Source organism: Argopecten irradians, chromosome 1 (genome assembly GCF_041381155.1).
Source record: "Argopecten irradians isolate NY chromosome 1, Ai_NY, whole genome shotgun sequence".
Lineage (NCBI taxonomy): Eukaryota > Metazoa > Mollusca > Bivalvia > Pectinida > Pectinidae > Argopecten > Argopecten irradians.
Window position 1 is genome coordinate 56,381,127 of NC_091134.1, and position 26,037 is coordinate 56,407,163.

Genomic DNA, 26,037 nt, shown 5'->3' on the forward strand with positions numbered 1-26,037 from the left:
TTTCCAAGATTGGTCTATAAACAATGATTCATTAAGCTTGGTTCATATTTACTCAAGTTATCGCGTTCACAAGGTCCAATAATACTCATTAGTGCTAAGAGCAATAACGCCGTAAATTACTGTCAATCAAGCTGATTTTCAAACTCGCCTGAGATCTTTCTAATGTTAGTCTACATACAAAGTTTCATGAAGCTCAGTTCATATTTACTCAAGTCAATACCTTCACAAGGTCAAATAATAATTATAAGTGCAAAGGGAAATTACTCGGTTAATTACTGTCGAATCAAGCTGATTTTCGAACTCGTCCGAGATATTTCCAATTTTAGTCTACAAATTAAGTTTTATTAAGCTCGGTTTATATTTACTCAAGTTATCATGTTCACAAGGATATATTAACGTACGACACACGACGACGGCCAAAGGACAATCGCAATAGGTCACCAAGAACTAAAAAACTAACAGTCATTACTAAAGAAGTGAAACGCTTCAGTAGGAAAAAGAACTTTAATTATATGTATATTACACCATTAAACTTTTTATCTTTCTTTAGCTTCAATGCTTACATACAGTATTAAAGTGATGGAGGAGTTTTCATACCTTGAATGCCAGAGACCAATCATTATTCTTAGCACCACCCTTGTTCCTGTACACCTCTACACGATACTGTCGAACCAGCAACAGATCACGCACCAAGGACTCAAAGTTCATTTTACTAAGCACCACGGACTCAAGCTTCCGCTCACCTTTTTTTCAAACAAAAGCACATATCTTTTGCAAGATAAAGTCATATTTTACCAGATTCATAGAAAATTACCACGAGACGGCAAGTAGATTCATAATCTTAATATGGCAAATATCATAAGATATTGGCAATAAATCAGGTAGTTTTGGATCTTATGGCAATAAATCAGGTACTTTTAAATTTCAAGCATTTTTTACATATCATCTATAAGACAGTAAGTAACTGAAAATCATATCTCTCCCAAAAAATATTTATTTTCATCCACAACATTATACTTTTGAAATATAGTGGGTCTGACCCAAATCATAATTCAATACGAAACTTGCAACCATTTTTTTCATTTAGTGTTCAATACTTGTTGTACATTTTACACCAGTAATCAGACCTATTAATAATTTATTACCATCAACCTATAGCCAGCCGACAGTATTTACCTACCTGATCCAAGTATTTTGATGACACCAGCTGTTTTGTAAACATCTTTGGCGACAAACACTGCATCTGCTCCATGTACTGTGTAGTAGTCCTTAAACAGGAAACAGATTGATACTGAAATTAACTGCGTATTGTCTACAGGATATACAATTTTGTTTTCCACAGTAGAAGGTACTTAATGTGGACTATCTGATGGTGCAGGTAATTTCTGTAAAAACTATTATCGAATTTGAATATAAACGGACAACAACAGCAGTTTAATACAAAGGTGAGGTACCCTTTCCTCCATGCTACAATATCTAAATGAAATGATTTTCTTGCATTTGAAGCTATTTTCACACAATATGTTATTGTTAACTTTATATATGCTTGAAGTATAATTATGTTTGTCAAATGAAATCACTATACAACAACTAAATGTATCATATACCTATTTTGCTTCTCATTGGATATATCTGGGAGAGGATATATGCAGGATGTTATATATGGTAGGCTTTCCTCCCCAACAGTTTGCAATTGAAACCTAAAATTAGATACATTTACCGTAAACATATTTGCATACTTACATTTCTGTCAAAAACTCGGAGAGTTGTACTAGATTTCTGAAAAGAAAATGTAGTGACAAGTGTTATGGGATGCACATTAAATATGCATTAATATATAATTTTTAATATTTCATACTGAAAAAAATATCAAATTTATTAAAATCTTTAATTAGCACTCTGTAATGTTGTATATTGTTCAAACATTATATTATAAAGGAATGTTAAAATACACTCTTTTTTTTTCAGCTGCGGTATATCTTCAATGGAATGTCTGCAATATGAAAATTATTCAAATCAATTACAACCATTCTATTGAAAAGTTTATATACATCTATAAGAACTATAATGCTGCAGTAATTATGAATCCTTACACAAAACAATCAAGAGTTATATCATTCAGCATACCTCTGGCAGAGATCTGTGAAAGGAAAGGAATCCTTGCTCTTGTACACCATCTGGAACACAAACATTTTTTATCATTAAGTATGCTTACAAAATGCATTAGAAAATTAAATATGCATTGTTTTTTAAAATGATGCATAAATATTTCCGAGAAAAAGCTGAAAACGAAAGTTGAATTTCTAACCATTCTGATTTCTTGAATGTTATTCTTTTCATTCTATGTAAACATTTGACTGATGCCGATCCTTTATCATTTGAGAACTCTCTGGCATGTTCTTCTTATGTAAGGCAAAAGGCCTTGACCTACTATATACTGTATACTACAGAAAAGTTCTTCAAGTTATCTTTATTGAAATGGAAACCAGTGCGATACAGAAATCGTTGGATAGAGGCCAAATACATTATATTAATACCAGGTTCTTAATAACTAAATGTTTTACAACATCTACATTCCACATTGCTGATTATATGGCTGATGATCAACTAACAAAACTTGTTGTCTTTAGTTACACTGGATGAGTTGATGGGATGGCCCCGTTATAATTAGTTTTATCTGTGAAAGCGGTGATGACCGACGCTTTATCTACAATTATGCATCGATCAATTAAATAAAAGTGTTATTGAACTTCAGTTAATCGACAGAAGCAAAAAGAAGTAGAACTTGATATAAACGTTTTCATCTTAGAATGCCTTTCGTGCATGAAACTATGAATAAGGCAAAACATATAGAATCTACACTACTAAATAGTGCCTAACTGTATGATAATTAATTATTATAATCAATTGTGGAGATGTAAGCAAAGACGATAACATACAAAGTAACATGAGTAAATAATCACAGAAAAGCTGGCCCATGGTTTCGAAAAATGACCCCCTCTTTTTGGCTCGGATGGGCCCCGATGACCCATGCTCATGCAAAATTATCTGAAGCTCTGTGGGACTCATGCAGGATTTAGAGGTTATTATATGTCAATTTTGATATCGCACCCTTTATCAGCTCGTGACCGCCATATCAGCCCAAGGGCCGCAGGCCCGAGGGCTGATATCAGGTCAAGGGCTGATAAAGGGTGCGATATCAAAATTGACATATCATAACCTTTTTATCACACATTTTGAAAAAAAGGAGAAAGAAATTTTAACAATTTAAAAACTACCGAATACATTCTTTTTGTGTTATAATTATGTGAATTGCGATGCTTTGTTTCCGGCACTGTGGACAAAACTCATTTCAACCTGATCTTAGTTAAGACATTTATCTCCAGTAAAATCATCACGAAACAGACTATTTCTGATTTCTGATATCTTTCTCAATACGTTTACCCGAGAGCTATTTTGATATTGAAAATTGTATCCGTTATTCAACTTATCGTCTGTAGGAAACTGAATCGAAGCGGCAACTCTAAAATCCGGACTGAAAACTCCGGATGACGTGATATCAGCCCGGGCCGATAACTGATATCAGCCCGGGCCGATAACTGATATCAGCCCGGGCTGATAACTGATATCAGCCCGGGCTGATATCAAATTATGACGTCATAATGTGATATCAGCCCGGGCGCTGATATGACGGCGCGGACAGCACCAGTATCGCATGGGCAAAACGTTCATTATCAAAGACAAAAGTGTGATAATACTATTTACTAGCTGTCCGATGCTGAACCCATTGAACTAAGGAGAAGTTCTCTCTAGCCGAGAGGTTACTCCAACTTTTTTACAGTAGAGGTAACAAAATTAACGTCCAATAAACACCTGACCATGGCCAGTCAACTCTCATGTTTAGCCGAAAAGGTATTGCAACTTATATTGTATATTTTTTGGTCGATTTGATTGATATATATCATACACTGTATGTTATATATATTATAGTCTGCATTAGGCCTACAATGGCATCTTGTAAAAAAAAAATCAATCTTTACAGGCGATTGTCAACAGTACTGTGTACAGAACGTACATTGCATCCTTGATACTCCTGGGGTTCCCATCACTTACAAATCTCTACACCCATGGACTATCTCATAGTAAAACTGAAGGCAGCTCAGGGGAATAAATCTGAACCAATCACAAGCCTGCAAAATTTTCTTTGAAGACTATACAAAGAAAGTGATGAACTATTTCAAAGTCACAGTCAACCGCACTGTACCGTTATACAGTGTTATACGGCTCTTTTTATGTACATCAAAGGACTAAATTACCTGTCATGTTATGCTGCCTTTTACTATGAGTTAATCCAGGGGTGTAACACTTTGGCCGTTTTCGTTTAATCGGAACAACCGGTTCGACCGTTGGTTAAAGTCATTATTCAAGCATAAATCCTGACGGACCTGTAGTTTCTGATACAGGCCTGTGAGGGTTTGTCAAGGCTCGTCTGAAAAAAATATGAAATCACCAGGTCCGTCTTTAATTAATAAACGGACAACTATGTCCAACCAATCAAACAGTATAATTATATGATCGGAACCCATCAGTATCGAGCCATTCGAGGATGAGAACAAACATTATGGACTAATCATTAACCCTCGCTAGATTGCCAATTTTCTAAATCTTTCTAAAAAAACTATTTCGTATCGACATTTGATACGTTCACTAAAGCATGTACTCGTAAATCTTCAGCGATCAATCACTTTACCGAGTTGTAATTCTTGTTTTGGCTGCAGAGCCATCTCTCTTTTCCAATGATATGAAATACTCGCGGGAAACTTCAGATTGCTCAGCACTTCCGGTTATAGTCTGTTCCACATAACCTAAATAGAACCATAAAACACTATTTGTACGGTATGAAAATAAATAATCTTGCAATAAAAAACTTTTTATTAACGTATAAGTATACATTTATGTTATCTTTTAAGTCATGTCCTTAAATACACGTCTAAAAAAGAATACCAAAGTTGTTATTTTACATAAACATAGAGACCATAAAAATTCCGGAAGTGCAGATCGACCTTGACCCAAAACACGTGCGTTTGTTTTTGAAGAGCAGACGACAGGTAGGGTTTTTCTAAGTCCGTTTTCAAGGTAGTTGGTTCACGGTCTGCTTCACGCAGAATACAGTTTGATGTCTAAAAACCTTTCCACGTGAAAACTGCAATGTTTGTTTATAAAGTTTGATGTTAATTTAGATTAGCAGGTTTAACAGTTGTTTCAATTTTGAGAACTATCACAATACAACCCCCCACACACCTCATATTGTGCTCAGGATACTAATTTAAATGCACGTGTTTGAATCCCTATAAAATCATAAGTAATATACATACATTTGTAATAATTATTGTGCTAGTTATAATTATTTGTTATTATCAATTTTTACAAATTAAGTACTCCTGGTTTAATTAAAATTGTTTTACAGTGTATGTTTACTTCAATAACTGTAAAGAAATAAATGTACAGTAACGAGCCAAAAGTCTTCGTAATTTTTATTTTTCCCTATATATTCTATGTATTTTTACATTTTTGCTTTGATTTTTCCTAATCTCGTCTATTGGCAGATTTTAATCAATTTTGGCATACTTGTAGAGAATTATATAGATCTATATACACTTTCAGCTCATAATATTTGTATAATTTTCCGATATTTCGTTTTCCAAATATATCATTTTTTGTGCACCACTTAAACTTATGACGTCATTTCCTTCTTTGTTTTTACCAAAATGGCAACGAAAAAGTTTTGCGTGGTAATGAAATACGGTTTTCTCAAAAAGTGCATGAAGGAAAATTATGTAAATTCTATTAGCTGAAAGTGTAGATAATTTTCTACAAGTATGTCAAATTTGATTAAAATCTACGCCTAGATGAGATCAGGAAAAACCTAAGAAAAAATGTAAAAATACATAGAATATATAGGCAAAAAATATAAATTACGAAGACTTTTGGCACACGACTGTATGTAGGACTAATTAAGTCTATAAAATTATTTTTATTGCAGATATGACATTTGCTTTTTTGATGAGAAACTTATTTATAATTCAATGTATTTTTTTTTCTAATTCTATTTCAGACCCTGATACATGATGATGCATTCCAGGGAGAAGCAGCAGCAGCCATTAATTTTTAAACCAATAACAAATTCAGACTGTGTAAATAACCGCAATAACCTGTATGAGGTATGTGTTTGCACAGAGAATCCTCTACTGAAATACAGCAAAACAAATGGGGAAATGATAGAATTATTAACAGTAAGAATTATTAGTATTATGGAATATATAGTGTATATAATTATTACACAAACAAATGTTATCAATTTAATATAATTTTTTTTATGGAAAATTTTGGTGATGTTAATTGACATAATTATTTTAATATACTAACTAAATATGTACATGTAACTAAGATTTTATGGAAAATTATACAATATTATAATAGACGAGTATACATATAATGAAAAATATTTGGTGTTCATATACAGGTAGTAAACTCTTAATTCATGCATTTTTGATTGCATTAACATTTGTAATATATCTTCCTTGATAAATGATCATCTGGGAAACCCTTACTAATTAGTTATTTAACTTAATCATAATATAGTTAAAATAATTTTCACATGTTTTAAAGAGATTTTTAATGATAATTTTCACCAAAAGATTAAAATTTAAATTCAGGTTGTATTCAGCAGAATTTTAATAACATATACATATTTACTATTTTTAGGTCTCCTGACCATAGGTTATGGTGACCTATTGCGACAGTCTTTTGTCCGTCGTCATCCGTCGTGCATCGTGCGACGTCTGTTAACATTTCCTTGTGAATGGCATAACTTGAGTAAACATTCACCGAGCTTTATGAAACTTTTGTAGACTAACATTGGAAAGATCTTGGACAAGTTCGAAAATCAGCGTGATTTGACTGTAAATTACGGAGTTATTGCCCTTTGCACTAATAATTACTATTGGACCTTGTGAACGCAATAACTTTAGTAAATATGAACTGAGCTTCATGTAATTTTGTGTGCAGACTTACATTTGAAATATCTCAGACATCAATTCGAAAATCAGCTTGATTCGATGATAATTTAAGGAGTTATTGCCCTGTGCTCTAATATAATAATTAATTATTTTTTACCTTGTAAACGCGATAACTTCTAGTAAATATAAACCTAACTTAATGAAACTTTGTGTGTAGACGAAGGTTGGAACTTGAGTAAATATAAACCTAGTTTAAAATGAAACTTTGCGTATAGACTAACGTTGGAATGATCTCAAATGAGGGCGGAAATCAACTTGATTTGACAGTATGGAGTTATTGCCCTTTCCACTAAAATATTATTGGTTCTTGTGAACACGAAAACGATAAATATGAACCAAGTTTAAAGAAACTTTGTGTGTAGACTAAAATTGGAACAATTTCAGATGAGTTCAAAAAATCAGCTTGATTCGACGATAACTTATGGAGTTATTGCCCTTTGCACTAATAATCATTAGTGGACCTTGTTAATACAATAACTTGAATAAAGATTCACTCAGCTTCATGAAACATTGTATTTAGACTAAAATTGGAAGGATCTCAGACAAATTCGAAAAGACACCTGATTAGAACATAACTTACCAAGTTATTGCCCTTTGCAATTATAATTTATGAATCTTGTGAACATAATAACTTGAATAAATATGCACTCAGCTTTATGAAACCTTAATTACTATGTAGACTACCATTGGAAAGATCTTGGACGATTACGTTCTCAATATCAGCTTGATTCAATTGTCACTTATGGAGTTAATGCCCTTTGCAATTATAATTATTGAATCTTGTGAACTTGATAACTTGAGTAAATAATGATTGGAGCTTAATGAAACTTTGCATATAGACTAACATTGGAAATACCTAGAACAAGGTTGAAAATCAGCTTGATTTGACTTTAACTTATTTACAGAGTTATTGCCCTTTGCAATAATGATTATTGAACCTTGTGGACAAGGAAATGTGAGTAAATATGCACCAAGCTTAATGAAATTTTGTATGTAGAGTTGTAGACCTATTTGTTGTATGTTCCTATTTCGTGAACAAAAGACATCAGTTGGCTAGTAAATTACATAACTAATTTGTATCAAATATCAGGTGACCGTTAAGGCCGATGGGCCTCTTGTTCTTAAATCTAGCCATCAAGCCATGCAAGACAGAAAACATTCCAAAATGTTTCAAATTTTCAAGTATCCAGTAAAGGTAAGATTTTAGTTATGAGTTAATATAAATACATTATATATTATACATGTTTACCTAATATAAAGCTTTAAAACATGTCAATTAAAATGTTAAAGTGTATGGACATTTTTACCTAAATATTACCTTACCAGGTAATATCAATTATATTTTACTTATATGTCTTTTTTCTTGTTCTCTTTTGTGGATTTTAATGGTTATTTCACAACTCATTTGTTGATAATTAATGCACACTTGATGTGTTTTACCCAGTAATTCTCCTTGTGTGTATACCGGTTATCATTAATTACTGCATTATCAACTATTTCAAAGTAAGAGGGAAAGACTGGGGGAAAGCATTACGTTACCTCTGATTATGAGTTCTCTTATAATAAAAACTTTGTACATTTCCATATTTTGTAGTTGGTTATTTTTTGTTTTTATTTGCTTATTTCTTACTTTCATTTTCTCATTTTTATAGAGCATGAGTCTGTTAAGCAAGACACAAACACTTTACATGCACTTCATCAGGAAGCTGACAAAATCATGAAATGGAAAGTTCAAACGGAAATTGAAATAAAACAGAAGGTTAGTTTACATGTACCTAGAAATTATGTTTGCATGATTGCATACAGATTAATTGATAAAAAATCCACAAGAAGCAATTGATGGAACTTTTCTTGATCTGGAACATACACATGTATTTAACAATTTATGTTAATCTTTACAAATTCTGTTTAAAAGGCTGGCAATTTTTAACAAAAATTTAATTATTTCATATATATCCTTGCTCATATTCAAATTATGACTGCAATTACTTAAAAGAATATCTTACTGAGAATTCAATTACATGTACATAAATTATATATAGCTTCAATTTATTTAATTCATATTTGGTCTTTTTAATTCTGTTTTGTTTAGGAAAAAAATATACATGAAGCAACATGTACCATTGAAATGCTGCGTAAATCCAGCCTTGAACTACAGGTAAAGTTTTTTAATACCAACACCACTCCAACACATCCTCTTTTTTTCACCATTTTCAAAACAAAATAGAAAAGAAAAAAAGAAAAAAAGACACAAAATGAAATTTAATAAAAGGAAAAGGAAACACAAAAAAAAAAAAAAAAATAAAAAAAAAAAACACTGGTTGAAGTGGATCCTGATTGGGGTGTTTTGTGGCATTGTCATCATTATCTTTAAACACAAGAATGCATGTACAGTCAGTGTACTCAAAAATCAACACACCTATTTTTAAATTCTTCAGAGACAAGAGAAATTTTATTATAAGACTTTGTAACTTGTGTCACTCAGAAAAAATCCTTTTTTTCAGTTATTACCATCTTTCTGATCTGTTAAAACAAAAGAAAACAAACTGAGAAACTAATTTTGATAATTTAGATACATTTACACAGTGAATTGTTTTAGGTGCATTTGGGGCAGAATAAAGGCCCCTTCCTCTAGAGAAATTTTTCCATATTTTCCCAATTTTATGTAAATATTTACCCAAATAAAGAAAAACTGTTAAATAAGATATACATATTTCAAATAAAATACAATGTAAATTTTTCCGAATTGAAAAGGTATATTGCCCCTTGAAATTATTGAGTAAGAAAATCAATGATACAAAAGAAGATGAAGCTTATTAGGTAGAAAACCCAAAATCTAATGATGATGAGGAGGGGATACAATTTGATAAGTTCTATGAAGTTAAAAAAAAAAAAAAAGAAAAAAAAAAAAAGCAGAAATATTGAGGACTTGAAGTTCAGCCTCAATAATCAATTTGATTGACTCTGTAGGATCCTCCAACAATTCAACAACAGTATGTATTAATTCTCTACTTAGATATATTTTCATTATAATTAATTATCCTTATTCCATCATTTCACACCTGTATCAATTTCATTAGGAAATAAAAGTTTCCAATAATTGCATGTTTGTCATCTATTTTCAAACTTAAGAATTATAGATATAAAACTATCTTCCTATGGCATCTATGGTCTATAAATATGCCAGAACATTGCAGGCAATCATCTCATAATGTGCTAGCGTGCATTATGAAGACTGTCTGCATTTACATTATTAACTCATTTTGGGGTCTCTGCATTAACATTGTTAAAGCTAAACCTGTAAAACCATTTATCAACGACAATTTAATCCATGGGATGGAACAGCCATTTTGACGGTGATCAGTTGACATCGACCACATCAACATTAGTGACGTCATAATGGTCACGTTTTGGGTGTCAGTTATGGTGTCAGTTATACCCTCAATCATATACTTTACTTTGCATAGGCTAGTTTATATGGTAGAAGTGACAAGTAAATGTAAATATATGTACATATTTGTACTTTAGATGTATAAATCCTTTATTTTTCAGATGCAAAATGAAAATCTTAGTTTGAAACTCCAAGAAGAAATTGAGAATAGAGAGGAAATTTTACAAAGGTACAAGCTGTCTTGATTTATATTTACCAGTAGCTTAAAGATGCTCATCTGCAGACAGAGCATAACTATACTCATCATTTGAACAATATATTGGTATTTGATCATGTGTATATATGTCTAATTAACACAAAAAATAATATAAAATAATTTATTTTGCTTTTGGTGCATGCACAACCAGTACTTCATTCCATATAGGTCCACTGATTTTTTTATCAGACTTGCTGCCATTATACTTCCGGTAAATCTTTTTAATATTCATGTAAACTGTAACAAAAATTTATTTCAATGTTTATTTTAATTACTTAATATTCAATTTTAAAGTTTGGTGGTATATATATGGCTGACACTAGTACTGGGTTACTCATGGTTGAATGTACAGTATATGTATCAATAAAATCACAGCATCTGAGAAATTCTTGTTAATATTCCGAAATATATCATTGCAATTGGTATCAATATTGTTTGATTTTAAAAGAATTGTTTATGTTGTTACAGAATAAATGCTACAAGAGACATATGCAATTTACTAAAAGAACACAGTGCAAAGACAGAAGATAGATTGCTAAAATGTAAGGGAACTTTTTTCTTTCTATCTTATTGAAACTGTGTAAATACATGTATGTTGATTAATTTTTATCATGTAATAAGAAGACAGTTATAGAAATTTACAGTGTATTTTGAAAGGTGATGTTACATTGTAGATTATTTTGCTATTTTATTATATAATTACAATTACAGGTGAAACTGAGAGTACTGAATTAAAATATAAGGAAAGGGAACATTTGAAGCAATTTGAGGTAAATTGTTACTTTTTACAATACATGAAGTAGCGGTATTATGGGGACCTTTTTGGCTAACTTGATTAATTTCAAAAGAAATTTGCATTTACTATATTTTTTTTGTTGTTATTATTTTTCAGTGTGGTCTGGTGAAACATTTTTGAATGTTTTAAAACTTTTTTTTATCACACCATGATATTAAGAAAAAAAATATGTATACAAACTACTTCATTAATTTTTGAGAAATCATATCTATAGGCTCAATTATAAATAGATTTTTACTTAGTATGTGACTTAATGCGTCCTTATAAGGTTAAATTATCTTAGCTAAAACTTAAATGCCTGTAAATAAACTGTTTTTATGTTGCAGATTATAACTACTTTAAGTTATCAATCTTTTAGATATTATCTTTATTTTGTTTATTGCAGGAATTATCAAAATCATTTCGACAGCTCCAGCTTAATGCAGAGGAGAATCACAACAAGTTAAAAAATCAGCGTATGTGCAAAATGTTATATTGTTATCTATATCTTCAAAATAGAATTAAATAGATTTATCATACGTTAATTAGTGTATGATGATAAAAAGGTACTTGCTCACACGAGCAGATAACTCTGTATAATTAAAGTTTTAATCATTGTATGCAACATTAAAAGGATTTTAATCATGTTTATATATTTTTTGTAACCAGACTTGATTATGAAAAGTAAATGTCAATTGGAAATGGATTACATGGAATCTCATGCATCATATAATTACATGTACATGTATCATTTTAGTTGATTCCATATAAAAACACTAAAAATATAAAGAACATCTTATCTAATTGTTACAGTGACAGTTGAACGAGAACAGAAAAAAGATCTGGAAGTAGAATGGAAAGAAAAGCTCACTACAGCTGAAAAACAAGTAAATTTATTTCTTGAAGAATTTTTAGCCCACCATCATCAGATGGTGGGCTATTCAAATCGCTTTTCGTCCATGGTCCATCGTCCTTCCTTCCATCGTTAACAATTCTTGTTACCGCTATTTTTCAGAAAGCACTGAAGGGATTTTTCTCAAATTTCATATGTAGTTTACCCTAGGGCCCTAGTTGTACATATTGTATTTTGGGACCAATTGGTCAACAAGATAGCCGACAGGCCCCCATCTTGAATTTTGACAACTGAAGTTTGTTACCGCTATTTCTCAAAAAGTACTGAAGGGAGCTGTCTCAAATTTCATGTGCATGGTCCCCTAGTTCCCTGGTTATGCATATTGCATTTTGGATATGATCGGTGAACATGATGGCCGACAGGACGCCATCTTAGATTTTGACAATTTAATTTTGTTACCGCTATTTCTCAGAAAGTACTGAAGGAATATGTGTAAAATTGCATGTGCAGGTTCCCCTAGGGGTCTAGTTGTGCATATTGCATCTTGGGACCAAACAATGAACAAGATTGCCGACAAGCTGCCATCTTGGATTTTGTTGTTGAAGCTTAATTGTTACCACTTTTTCTCATAAAGTACTGAAGTGATCTGTCTCAAATTTTATATGTAAGTTTCCCTAGGACCTTAGTTGTGCATATTGCATATTCGGACTGATCGGTCAAAAAGATGGCCGACAGGTAGCCATCTTGGATTTTGATAATTGAAGTTTGTTACTTTTATATATCTCAGAAAGTACTCAAAGGATCTTTCTCAAATTTCATATGTAATACTTAATATGAAGTAAAAGTTTGAAAAGATCCCTCTTTCCTTTGTCAGACATAGATCATTCTTTGGTGGGCGCCAAGATCCCTCTGGGATCTCTTGTTAGAAATGAAAATCGATCAAATTAATATAAATTGTGTTGTGAAGTTATATTACATCAGTTAGGGCCCTCTATAATTTGAATGGAATTTCAGGAAAAAGTGGGGTCCTTTTCATTTTCTGTGCTTACATGTAATAATTAAAGGTTATGGGAACAGCATAAACGCAACCCTGCGAATGTAGATAATATATTTATCTTAACTAGGTAGAGTAGTTGAAGAAATTCCAAAAATGATAAAGTATCATTTAATATAATTTAGTCCCAATTCATATGAAAATGTTTGAAGCCCATCTGGAAATCAAAATCTACCTCTGTGTATGTAAAATTTATGTGTCAGAAATAAAATTACATTTTCTATGATTTGTATTTTCAGCTAAAAGAACTTTTGGATAGCTGTGATGATAAGGACATTGAAATAAGAGATATACGATCACAACTGTGTAAAAATGAGGAAAAGCTGTATGATATGAAAAATGCACATGGTAATAATGAAAAAAAGGGGAAAAATTACTTTACATGTTGAATTTTGTAATTTACAAATGTAAAGCGGGTAGAAGTACAAATTCTGATTCTGCATATACATCATACTTTCATATTTTTGCTTCTGGCTGTGAAAATACCTGGTATATAGCATTGATATTCAAGACGAGTTCCCGCACATTTGCTCTCAAGTTTTTATTCTCTCCAAACATATCATTTCATATTTACCAGGTAATATTTGTATTTTCCTTGGTTGTGTGATCGAGTTAATTAGGAGCTTTGCGTGAAATATAAAAAGAATTATGAACTTTTTACAGATCTATTACTGTTTTTATTTTATGAATTATTATGTAATGGGTTAATTTGAAATACTTCTAAGAAAGAGATAGATGTGAATTATTTAATAACCCTGCAGCATATTGAAAAAAAGTATAGCACTGGTACATTTGATTTGTACAAAAACTAGTCTACATACAGTAACTGAATTTATAGTTGCAATAAAACTGTTGAAAAAAAAATTAATACATAACAACTGCTTGCAGCATTTAAGTTACAGCAATTGGTTACAGCAAATGTTTTCTGGAAATTTCAGAAAATGTGTATGAGGAAACTCATTTGCATACAAATTATGAATATGAAGGAAATTGAAATTCAAAGCATTACACTTCTAATTTTTCCAAGATTAATATTATTATACATTTTTAATAGTATAAAATCATGTGATCTGATTTGAGACTTTTTTTCCTCCTTTTAAAACAGATATCCTGATAATGGAAAAGAGTGAACTTCAAGTGAAAATTACTGCACTTGATGGAGAAAAGGTGAGTTCATATTGTAGCTAGCATTTAGATAGTTTACGTTATGATAAAACATACTTATCATTGGAAAGTGGGATTTGGGAGATGTATAGTAACATTTAAAATTACAAGTGCATGTATAATACTAAATGTAAATATATAATACATTGATGCAGTGATGTAACTATTTTATAACTTCATCGGGTTATGAAAGAAATTTTGTTTGCAAACTGTGTGAATCCATGCAGCGGATTCTCAAAAAGTTTGCAAACAAAATTTATTTCAAAATCCGATAAAGTTATAAAATAGTTACATGATAATACATCAATGCTTATAATTGCAGCGCCGTTACAACAAGTGTTCCTGTTAACATTCATTCACTCGATAGACACGTTGGCTGGTAGCTGATGTAGTAGGCTGGTAACTGATGCAGTAGATTAGTTTTTAATTGGCATGTAACAAAGGTGCTGATTGGCTGAAGCATCAAAAGCCCGACTGATTGGCCCCTGACCCACAAGATAGCCGACAACATTGAGAAATAGGCCAAATCAGCAGATATTTGATGTTCAAACCCGACTCAGTTAAATTGTACAATTTGTTTGATCACATTATGTGCTATTTTATTATGTGAACAATATATGCAATCAATCACTATTCAAAATTCGTTATTGTTTTGTTCCACTTATTAAGCGAATATTTTGAGGATTTTTTGTTCATAAATAATTATTTACCATTTTTCTGGACTTTGGGGAATATTCATACTGTAGCTTATCTGCCAAAATTCCAATGGATCAAATTTTGCATCGTGTTTATATTCTTTTATCCATTGTAATGTTACATATAATGTCACAGCCGAATCCAGCTACTGTTGCAGCGGAAAAGATATCACCTTCTTCTGACTGACTTTTCTGCTGCAAGGTGTGGAAACCAAATCAGGTACGGCTGACAATCGATTATGTCTTGTCAAAATATATTTCGATCAAACACGGCTATGACACATACCTGGATTTTTAGAAGGGGATATTATTCTAAACGTCAAGTTTGAATGCATTGTCTTAATACTTATTACATCCAATTGATTCATATGTGTGCAACCCCCTAATAGGTAGGCCTTATGTTCTCAGAGGTTGGCAAATATGCGGCTGTAGTTTACAAAATTAAAATGACTCAAGCCAAGAAACTGTCACCAGTAGATTCAAATGCATCTATCTGATTAAATAAACTGGTGACAAATTTAAAAACTATACGTCTACAGCTGGAATAACATCCCCTTCTAACATCCATGTATGTGCAAAGCCGTGTTTGATCGGAATTTATTTGGACAAGACACAATGGTTGGTGGTACATGTACATTGTACCAGATTTGGTTTCCCACACCTTGCTGAAAAGTCAGTCAGAGGCAGGTGATATTTTTTCTGTACAATTTCTGCCTGACTTTTCCGCTACAACAGTAGCTATTTCCATACCTAGATCTACTTCAGTAGCGCTGATTCAGAGTCTACACATAAGGTAGACTCTAATTAAAATGTACATGTATTCTTGTAATCTTTTTTACATTATGAAGCTTACGATGCCGATCATCGTATGTATATATATTTACTGCCTACAGAATACATGTACGTTTCTGATCTTGGTAATCGTCACGTTTCCGACTGTTTAGCTCCGCCCCTACATTGAAGCGACAGCCAATGAGAACCACGATTTACACAGCTTATTGAATGTTGTTGCCAAACTGACTAGCTACCATGCAAACTGTCTAGCTACCAATCAACGGAACTACCCACTAGGCTGGCCGTCACATGTACGCTTATTGTAACGGACTGTAATTTTTCAAACTACATGATCATATAAAATATGTTTAAACGTACGATTCCATTGATGTTCCAATGGATTTTTTTTTTTTAAATCAATACGCAATGTGTTGTGACGTCATGATAACATTGAGTTTTCGCGCTTTTCTGATTTTTACTTCTTAGTATATATGAAGAAAAAGGACCTGCCATAAAGAAAGTCTATAATATGAAAACAAATAAAAATTAATTATATGAAAGTATATGTATATTTTGATATAATGTTTTCAGTTTCATAAAGAATAATACTTTTTAACTTTATATATTATTATGATTATTGAAATATATAAATGATTGATTTATCGTAACAAGGATGCTGGATGTATTTGATTATTCAAGCATATTGTCTATAGGTTAACTTACTGGAAAAGATGCAGATTGAAGAAAGCAAGACCCAAGAACTGGAGGCAACAATTTCTAAACTAACCATTGAGTTGGTGGACAGAAAAGATGAAGTAATGACCAAGGAGGTAATGTACACTTTAAAAATCATTCCATAGGATCCTTTGACAGGTATATTGATTATACAGAATCCATGCAATGGTACGTACAGGACCAGACTGTTCATGGCTACTCTTCAATTTGTTAAACAATTTGTGTGCTCTTGTTATCTTTGGTATTGCCCTTCCTGGTGATCATTGCCAGCATCAGATATGTACAACCGATATGTACTGGCAATTAATCCACCATGGTGCATGTATGTTTAGTCCTTCCTGTTTGTCAATCTGTTCATAGACTGTCCCCATTCTTGCTCGATGTGGTGCAGACCTCATGGGAAACATCAAATTGAATTGCAAACAAATAACTGTACTTTGGATTGGCCACATCATTTTTATTATTATTCATTATGTTTTTGACAGCAGAAGTGAAAGTTCTACAAAATAAACATCATAATGGTTATTAAATAAATGTATCTTTAATTAGTTGTGTCCAAATCTGCACCATTTTGATTTGACAAAAATGCATTAGATATATTATTTTTGTGCATACACATATATGAAGGTCTTTCTGAAGGGAATTTATAGGGCAAGTCTACAAGTTATGATTTTTATCCTAGCATCATCAGATGGTGGGCTATTCAAATCGCCTTTGGTCAGTGGTCTGTCATTTGTCCATCCATCTGTTAACAATTCTTGTTACCGCTATTTTTCAAAAATGCTGAAGGGATCTTTTTCAAATTTCATATGTAGGTTCCCCTGGACCCAAGTTGTGCATATATCATTTTGGGACTGATCGGTCAACAAGATGGCAGCCAGGCAGCCATCTTGGATTTTGATAGTTAAAGTTTGTTACTGCTATTTCTCAGAAAGTACTGAAGGGATCTTTCTCAAATTCCATGCATACTTTGCCCCTAGTTGTGCATAATGCATTTTGGGACTGATCGGACCATAATATGGCCGATCGGCAGCCATCTTGGATTTAGATTATAAAAGTTTGTTACCGCTTTTTCTCAGAAAGCACTGAAGGGATCATTCTCAAATTTCACATGTAGGTTCCGCGAGGGCCCTAGTTGTGCATATTGCATTATGGGACTTATCTGTCAACAACATGATCACCTGCAAGCTGGCAGCCATCTTCAATTTTGATAGTTAGAGTTTGTTACCACTATTTCTCAGAAAGAACTAAATGGATCTGTCTCAAATTTCATAAGTAGGTTCCCCTGGGGCCCTATTGCCTTTGATAAATGATCGGTCAACAAGATGGCCGACCAGCTGCCATCTTGGATTTTGATAGCTATCGCTATTTGTCAGAAATTTCTAAAGGGACATCTCTCAAATTCCATGCATAGGCTCCCCTTGGGCCCTAGTTGTGCATATAGTACCATAGTCTCAGAAGTAATGAAGCGATCTGTCTTAAATTTCATATGTAGTATGGTTGTAAAAGTTTGAAAAGCAGGGAAAAGATCCTTCTTTCCATTGTTAGACATAGATAATTCTTTGGTGGGCGCCAAGTTATGTTTGTTTTAAACAAAAATAATATATAAATGCATGTATACGCATAAAATAATTGGAATCCTACAAAAAAGTATCGAAAATTGTGCCCGAGTGATCTTCGGAGGCATGCAGTGCTCCACTAGGACACATAGGCCGAAAGGTATAATGGGCCGGGGACATGTATATTCGTTCTAGATAAATACAGTGACTCTCCTTTGGAGTTGAAGTATTATTGAAAAATTATTGAAAAAGTTACTCCTGATTGTACATGTGTCATTTTAAATCAAAATAACATGTCAGTAATACTATATAGAAAGTTAAAATGAACTTTAAATTTGCAGATGACAATTTACAAACTGAATGCAGACGTGGAAAATCTTGCCTTAGATAAAACAACTCTCAAAGAAAACCTTATGGCTGCAGAACAAGAGATTAAAACCTGCATGGTTTGTACTGATTTTAGGTCAACTGACCATAGGTCAAGGTGATCATTGTGATAGTCTTTTGTCCGTCGTAGTGTGTCGTCCGTCGTGTGTTGTGCGACGTCCGTTAACATTTCCTTGTGAACGTGATAACTTGAGTAAATATATACCAAGCTTAATGAAACTTTGTATGTAGAATAACATTGGAAAGATCTCGAACAATTTTGAAAATCAGCTTGATTTTACAGTAAATTACGGAGTTAACGCCCTTTGCAATGATAATTATTATTGGACCTTGTGAACACAATAACTTTAGTAAATATGCACTCAGCTTAATGAAACTTTATATGTAGACTAACATTGGAAAGATTTCGAATAAGTTAGAAAATCAGCTTGATTCGGCTTTAACTTAATTATGGAGTTATTGCCCTTTGCGATAATAATCATTGAACCTTGTGAACAGGATAATGTGAGTTAGTATGCACCAATCTTAATAAAACTTTGTATGTAGACCTATTAGATCTATGTTCCTATCTCATGAACAAAAGACATCAGTTGGCCAGTAAATGACATAACTAACTTTTATCAAATATCAGGTGACCGTTAAGGCCCATGGGCCTCTTGTTAATTAAAACCAATTGAATATGAAATCCAAATTACTAAAGTGTTTTTGATAATTAATAATTTTTGTTAATGCTATCTTGTATTTAAGAGTTTCATTACTAATTATTAAATGCCGTTAGCGAGTTACTATGAATGCTATATATTTTATTATTACTGTCAAAATACAACAGGGCTGAGTCGGTTACACAGCAGGTGTATGATGCTGTAAGGTAACCCATTCAGCGCCATACAAGTAACAGGGCCTCTCATTGACTATTATGGCGACTGAAAGGCGGAACATATGTTACCTGATACAAATTCTCCTGGATAATACCCATATGTAAATGTATTGTACTAACAAACATGATCAATTTTCAGATAACAAATCTGCTGATTACAATTTTTTGTCAACTATAAGTGACAAAATCCAAGACAAACACAACACACACATAATTCTGTTCAAATACACTGCCATGTTCGATTAAGCGAAAACCGTGACGAAATGAAACAATCACCAGGCAAAAAGTTTGAAAGTTTAAAAAAAGTCAACAAACTCCAAATAAACGTTATGAAACTTAATAAATACCAGTATCACTTGGGTTTTACCCAAAATAGTTTTTCAAACTCGAGTGAAAATATCTGTGATATCATCTTCTGTATTAAAAAATTGTGTGTAGGTTATTCCAAATATGGTAAAGTAATGAGAAGCATCATGGTGGCCAAGTGAACCATGCTGGAAATGTCAGTCGAAATGTGCTTACAGCATAATTTAGACATGAAGGTGGGTAAAAGGATAATTAGTTTGTTTTAGAAATGTTGGATATTTTTTAATTTAATTGCAAATTTATATGACACACATGAATTGTAATTTGCATTTACAATCAATGGGACGGAGTCGTAGCTCTGAAGATGACCATCTGTCAGAAATTCTCCGCCCGTTGCTCAGAGCTACGTTGTTGCAGCCAGATGTTAGTTTGTTATATAAATATCAGTCTCCGGATTTAATGTAGCGGAATATGTATTTCGACTCATGAGACACGGATTACAGAAAAACCCACGGCTAACATACGACTTCACTAAATAACGCAGTTACAACTGCTATAATAGATTCATTTCTTCCTAATCTGATGGAGGAATGTGGATATGTGTAAATATTTGCTATGGAAAAGACTGTTGTGACTGAGACTTATATAGAAGTGATATGTTTGATAATACCGATTATTTTCTGAATCTTCGTATCGTAGCCATGCCCACGGAGCTATCGCAACCAATCACAGCGGAGATTACATACTTAATGTCAAATTGCTGTATCGACTCACTTTCCTATCACTGTAGCTACTGAGCCGCGGCATCAGTTGGTAGGTCACAGCAAATATACCAACACTTGTTGTATTTTGTCAGTAAATAGAGTAAAGATTGATTAGAACAATGACATACATGTTAATTTGATACTATTTCATCATCATTTAAACATCGTTTTTAGCTCACCTGGCCCGAAGGGCCGGTGAGCTTATGTCATGGTGCGGCGTCCGTCGTCCGTCCGTCCGTCAACATTTAATTTAAATCGCTACTAGTCATAGAGTTCCACATGGATTGTGACCAAATTTGGCCACAAACATCCTTGGGTGAAGGGGAACAGAACTTGTATAAATTTTGGCTCTGACCCCCCAGGGGCAGGAGGGGCAGGGCCCAATAGGGCGTAATAGAGGTAAATCCTATAAATCGCTACTTGTCCTAGAGTTCTACATGGATTGTAACCAAATTTGGCCACAAACATCCTTAGGGGAAGAGGAACAGAACTTGTATAAATTTTGGCTCTGACCCCACCCCCGGGGCAGGAGGGGCGGGGCCCAATAGGGGAAATAGAGGTAAATCCTATAAATCGCTACTTGTCCTAGAGTTCTGCATGGATTGTAACCAAATTTGGCCACAAACATCCTTGGGGGAAGGGGAACAGAACTTGTATAAATTTTGGCTCTGACCTCCCGGGGGCAGGAGGGGCGGGGCCCAATAGGGGAAATAGAGGTAAATCCTATAAATCGCTACTTGTCCTAGAGTTCTACATGGATTGTAACCAAATTTGGCCACAAACATCCTTGGGAGAAGGGGAACAGAACTGTATAAATTTTGGCTCTGACCTCCCGGGGGCAGGAGGGGCGGGGCCCAATAGGGGAAATAGAGGTAAATCCTATAAATCGCTACTTGTCCTAGAGTTCTGCATGGATTGTAACCAAATTTGGCCACAAATATCCTGGGGGGAAGGGGGGCAGGAGGGGTGGGGCCCAATAGGGAAAATAAGAGGTAAATATTAAAATTCCTTCAGAAAAGAGACAGTGAACCTGTATTCAGAACATGACTTGACATTACAAACCAGGTGAGCGATACAGGCCCTCTGGGCCTCTTGTTATTCCATCCATTATTGGTTTTAAAGTTTTAAAAAATCACCTTTCCTTTCAGAAAAGATTTGAAGAGTTGCAAAAGCAGCTGCAAACTAAATGTGAAGTGGGAAACTCTTTATCCAGAGATTTGCAGGAAATGACAGATTTACTTGCAGAGGAAAGGTATATGACTGCACGTCCTTACATGACCCTGGCTGTTAATAGGATTGTAACAGGAATTAGCCGATTCGTTGATCCATCCAAGGCCGCTTCTCAAAGACAATAGACAAACTTCTTTTAAGTCTATCAATTTATTTAGGTGGAACATGTTTAAAATTACATAACAGTTTTGGTCTTCCTCTAAGTCTCTCTCTCTCTCTCTCAAAGTCGCTAGTTTAGTAGGAGATAGCTCTACAGCATCGTAATTGACATACGACGAATATACGGGCGCGTTGACTGGTCAGATACCATCATAATCAAATCCACTTAGATGCATCACAGCTGTGATTATCGGTCAACTATTACTATTATGTGAATATATATAGGTAAAATCTATGTCCTGACTTCCCAACATTTCCCATGTACATTAATTTGGTATCCTAAGCTCTAAATAACGATCAGAATCTCTCATAACACACACGCACATTGCAAATGGCCAGAGTATAAACATTACTGGTAAATACAAGTCCTACGTTTATTACAGGATGTTTAAATAATCAAACCAACAAACAAACAAACAAACAATATGACTGCACAAGATTAATAAAATCTGTTTCCTGTAAGTGATCGAGATCGGGTTATCTCAGTCGAGGGCTAAGATTTTGTAACATAATCCCAACCGAGGCGTTAGCCGAGGTTGGGATGTCACAAAATCTTAGCCCGAGACTGAGATAACCCGATCTTGATCACTTAAAGGTAATAGATTTTTTTTCTCGCGCCTCTAAGATAAAATAAAACCATCTATAAACGCATTCAGAGTAAAATTATCCCGTCTTGGGCCTCCTGGTTCAAAGCCGATTGACCATTTCATCTGCGCTTCGAATTTAGTCCTTCCGCGTAAAACTATAGTTCGGTTATATCAAAGAAAAAAGCTGATCAATCGGTACATACTATTTTAATCATTAAAAACAACAACCAAACAATGCATGGTAAATGCTGAATGTACATATTTCTAATAATATTGATTGTCTGAAGCGTGTGACGTCATCGATTCGAGAGTATGACGTCACATGCGCGGACTGTTACATGAATGGTGTAAATTTCCGCCAAAAAACGCGTAAAGGTACCAGACAGATCGGACGAGATAGAAAAATCTAGCACTGGGTATCATGTGAGATTTCCCTGTCCGAGGTGCGAGAAAAAGACTTATGACTTTCAAAGGTTGAATTGATAAATGTGTACTTCACCTCAGCTACTTTCAAGGTCTTGTGCAACCATGATATCTAGTATATGATGAAAGGTACCAAAGATTTAATAATCGAGGACTTTTGACATTTGTAGAGATGTTAAAATTTGTATTTTGTAGAGCAAGTCATGAGACAACATCTTCAAAATTGTATAAGATGCAAAGTCAGATGGTAGATACAGAGGGTGAGCTTGCATCAATCAAATCTGATGCAAAAAATTTACAAGAAGAAATAAAGGTTTGTTAATAATATTTCAAAAAGACACAGCTACAAAACTTAAATATGAAATGACATACAGTATTTTGTTTTTAGAGTGGATTGTAATACATTATAATATCAATTAATATGCTGTTCAACTAAATTATAAATAATGAAAGTTTATTGCACTTGTTACATGAACAAGATCAAGGTTAATTTTTAAAATCTTAATCAGTTGGTAATCCTTATACTAGTAAATATCTTGTACTTGCATAGATATTTTACCCAATTTTCTCAGTAACATATCTGAATGTTCTTGTGCTAAATTCCTTTGATGACATATGGGATGATATTTACCCATGTTTCTATATTTTATTAATTGAACGTTTTCTAATGTTGATGAGCAGAACTTGAACAAGACAGAGAAAATCTTAGAAGAATCTTTAGAATCTGCCAATCAGACCATAAATGGTCTTCAGTAAGAACTTCTTTGGTTTTATTTGCGTTGATTTACTTATAATCAAACCCAAGCTGCTATTTTATTTTTTTTCTGAAATTTTCGAAAAAAAATTTCTCTGACTGTTGCTTTTGGGTTTTTAGGTCATCTGACCCGAAGGGTCAGGATGACCTATAGTCATCATGTTTCGTCCGTCGTCGTCGCGTCGCCGTGCGCCGTGTGCCGTGTGCCGTGTGCCGTGCGCCGTGCGTTAACTTTTCACATTTTGAACTTCTTCTCAAGTTCTACCGATGCGATTTGGCTGAAACTTGCATGAAATGATCCTGATATGGTCCAGACAAAGTGTTGTTATTTTTCGGGTCGATCCTAAATCCAAGATGGCCGCCACAGACGCCATCTTGAAAACACATTTTGAGCTTCTTCTCAAGCTCTACCGGTGCGATTTGACTAAAACTTGCATGAAATGATCCTGACATGGTCCCGACAAAGTGTTGTTATTTTTCGGGTCGATCCGAAATCCAAGATGGCCGCCACAGCCGCCATCTTGAAAACACATTTTGAACTTCTTCTCAAGTTCTACCGGTGCGATTTGACTGAAACTTGCATGAAATGATCCTGACATGATCCTGACAAAGTGTTGTTATTTTTCGGGTCGATCCGAAATCCAAGATGGCCGCCACAGCCGCCATCTTGAAAACACATTTTGAAGTTCTTCTCAAGTTCTACTGGTGCGATTTGACTGAAACTTGCATGAAATTGATCCTGACATGGTCCCGACAAAGTGTTGTTATTTTTCGGGTCGATCCGAAATGCAAGATGGCCGCCACAGCTGCCATCTTGAAAACACATTTTGAACTTCTTCTCAAGTTCTACCACTGCGATTTGGCTGAAACTTGCACGAAATGATCCTGACATGGTCCCGACAAAGTGTTGTTATTTTTCGGGTTGATCCATAATCCAAGATGGCCGCCACAGCCGCCATCTTGAAAACACATTTTGAACTTCTTCTCAAGTTCTACCGGTGCAATTTGACTGAAACTTGCATGAAATGATCCTGAAATGGTCCTGACAAAGTGTTGTTATTTTTTAGGTTGATCCGAAATCCAAGATGGCCGCCACAGCCGCCATCTTGAAAACACATTTTGAAGTTCTTCTCAAGTTCTACTGGTGCGATTTGACTGAAACTTGCATGAAATGATCCTAACATGGTCCCGACAAAGTGTTGTTATTTTTTCGGGTCGATCCGAAATGCAAGATGGCCACCACAGCCGCCATCTTGAAAACACATTTTGAACTTCTTCTCAAGCTCTACTGGTGTGATTTGACTAAAACTTGCATGAAATGATCCTGACATGGTCCCGACAAAGTGTTGTTATTTTTTAGGTTGATCCGAAATCCAAGATGGCCGCCACAGCCGCCATCTTGAAAACACATTTTGAACTTCTTCTCAAGTTCTACCGATGCGATTTGGCTGAAACTTGCATGAAATGATCCTGATATGGTCCCGACAAAGTGTTGTTATTTTTCGGGTTGATCCTAAATCCAAGATGGCCGCCACAGACGCCATCTTGAAAACACATTTTGAGCTTCTTCTCAAGCTCTACCGGTGCGATTTGACTAAAACTTGCATGAAATGATCCTGACATGGTCCCGACAAAGTGTTGTTATTTTTCGGGTCGATCCGAAATCCAAGATAGCCGCCACAGCCGCCATCTTGAAAACACATTTTGAACTTCTTCTCAAGTTCTACCGGTGCGATTTGACTAAAACTTGCATGAAATGATCCTGACATGGTCCCGACAAAGTGTTGTTATTTTTCGGGTCGATCCGAAATCCAAGATGGCCGCCACAGCCGCCATCTTGAAAACACATTTTGAACTTCTTCTCAAGTTCTACCGGTGCGATTTGACTGAAACTTGCATGAAATGATCCTGACATGATCCTGACAAAGTGTTGTTATTTTTCGGGTCGATCCGAAATCCAAGATGGCCGCCACAGTCGCCATCTTGAAAACACATTTTGAAGTTCTTCTCAAGTTCTACTGGTGCGATTTGACTGAAACTTGCATGAAATGATCCTGACATGGTCCCGACAAAGTGTTGTTATTTTTCGGGTCGATCCGAAATGCAAGATGGCCGCCACAGCCGCCATCTTGAAAACGATCAATTGAAGTTCTTCTCAAGTTCTAAACTACCGATGCGATTTGGCAGAAACTGCAAGAAATGATTCCTGACATGG

General features: G+C 34.2%; 2 protein-coding genes across 2 annotated transcripts in view; one reads left to right on the plus strand and one right to left on the minus strand.

Moving 5' to 3' along the window:
- LOC138334577 (DNA mismatch repair protein Msh2-like) overlaps positions 1-4,920 on the minus strand; it is a 29,845-nt gene extending 24,925 nt beyond the window's left edge. The window contains exons 1-5 of the mRNA XM_069283231.1: positions 4,751-4,920; positions 2,128-2,177; positions 1,744-1,779; positions 1,181-1,268; positions 598-743 (exon numbers count right to left, since the gene is read on the minus strand). Of these exons, the coding sequence (XP_069139332.1) occupies positions 598-743; positions 1,181-1,268; positions 1,744-1,779; positions 2,128-2,177; positions 4,751-4,784 (354 nt within the window). The 5' untranslated portion in view covers positions 4,785-4,920. The remainder of the gene's footprint in view (positions 1-597; positions 744-1,180; positions 1,269-1,743; positions 1,780-2,127; positions 2,178-4,750) is intronic.
- Positions 4,921-5,074: 154 nt separating this feature from the next.
- LOC138334588 (synaptonemal complex protein 1-like) overlaps positions 5,075-26,037 on the plus strand; it is a 31,910-nt gene continuing 10,947 nt past the window's right edge. The window contains exons 1-17 of the mRNA XM_069283239.1: positions 5,075-5,108; positions 6,116-6,221; positions 8,211-8,274; positions 8,732-8,838; positions 9,172-9,237; positions 10,632-10,699; positions 11,195-11,268; positions 11,438-11,496; positions 11,908-11,977; positions 12,315-12,388; positions 13,648-13,756; positions 14,514-14,575; positions 16,755-16,871; positions 18,677-18,781; positions 21,818-21,921; positions 23,264-23,381; positions 23,750-23,820. Of these exons, the coding sequence (XP_069139340.1) occupies positions 6,126-6,221; positions 8,211-8,274; positions 8,732-8,838; positions 9,172-9,237; positions 10,632-10,699; positions 11,195-11,268; positions 11,438-11,496; positions 11,908-11,977; positions 12,315-12,388; positions 13,648-13,756; positions 14,514-14,575; positions 16,755-16,871; positions 18,677-18,781; positions 21,818-21,921; positions 23,264-23,381; positions 23,750-23,820 (1,364 nt within the window). The 5' untranslated portion in view covers positions 5,075-5,108; positions 6,116-6,125. The remainder of the gene's footprint in view (positions 5,109-6,115; positions 6,222-8,210; positions 8,275-8,731; positions 8,839-9,171; positions 9,238-10,631; positions 10,700-11,194; positions 11,269-11,437; positions 11,497-11,907; positions 11,978-12,314; positions 12,389-13,647; positions 13,757-14,513; positions 14,576-16,754; positions 16,872-18,676; positions 18,782-21,817; positions 21,922-23,263; positions 23,382-23,749; positions 23,821-26,037) is intronic.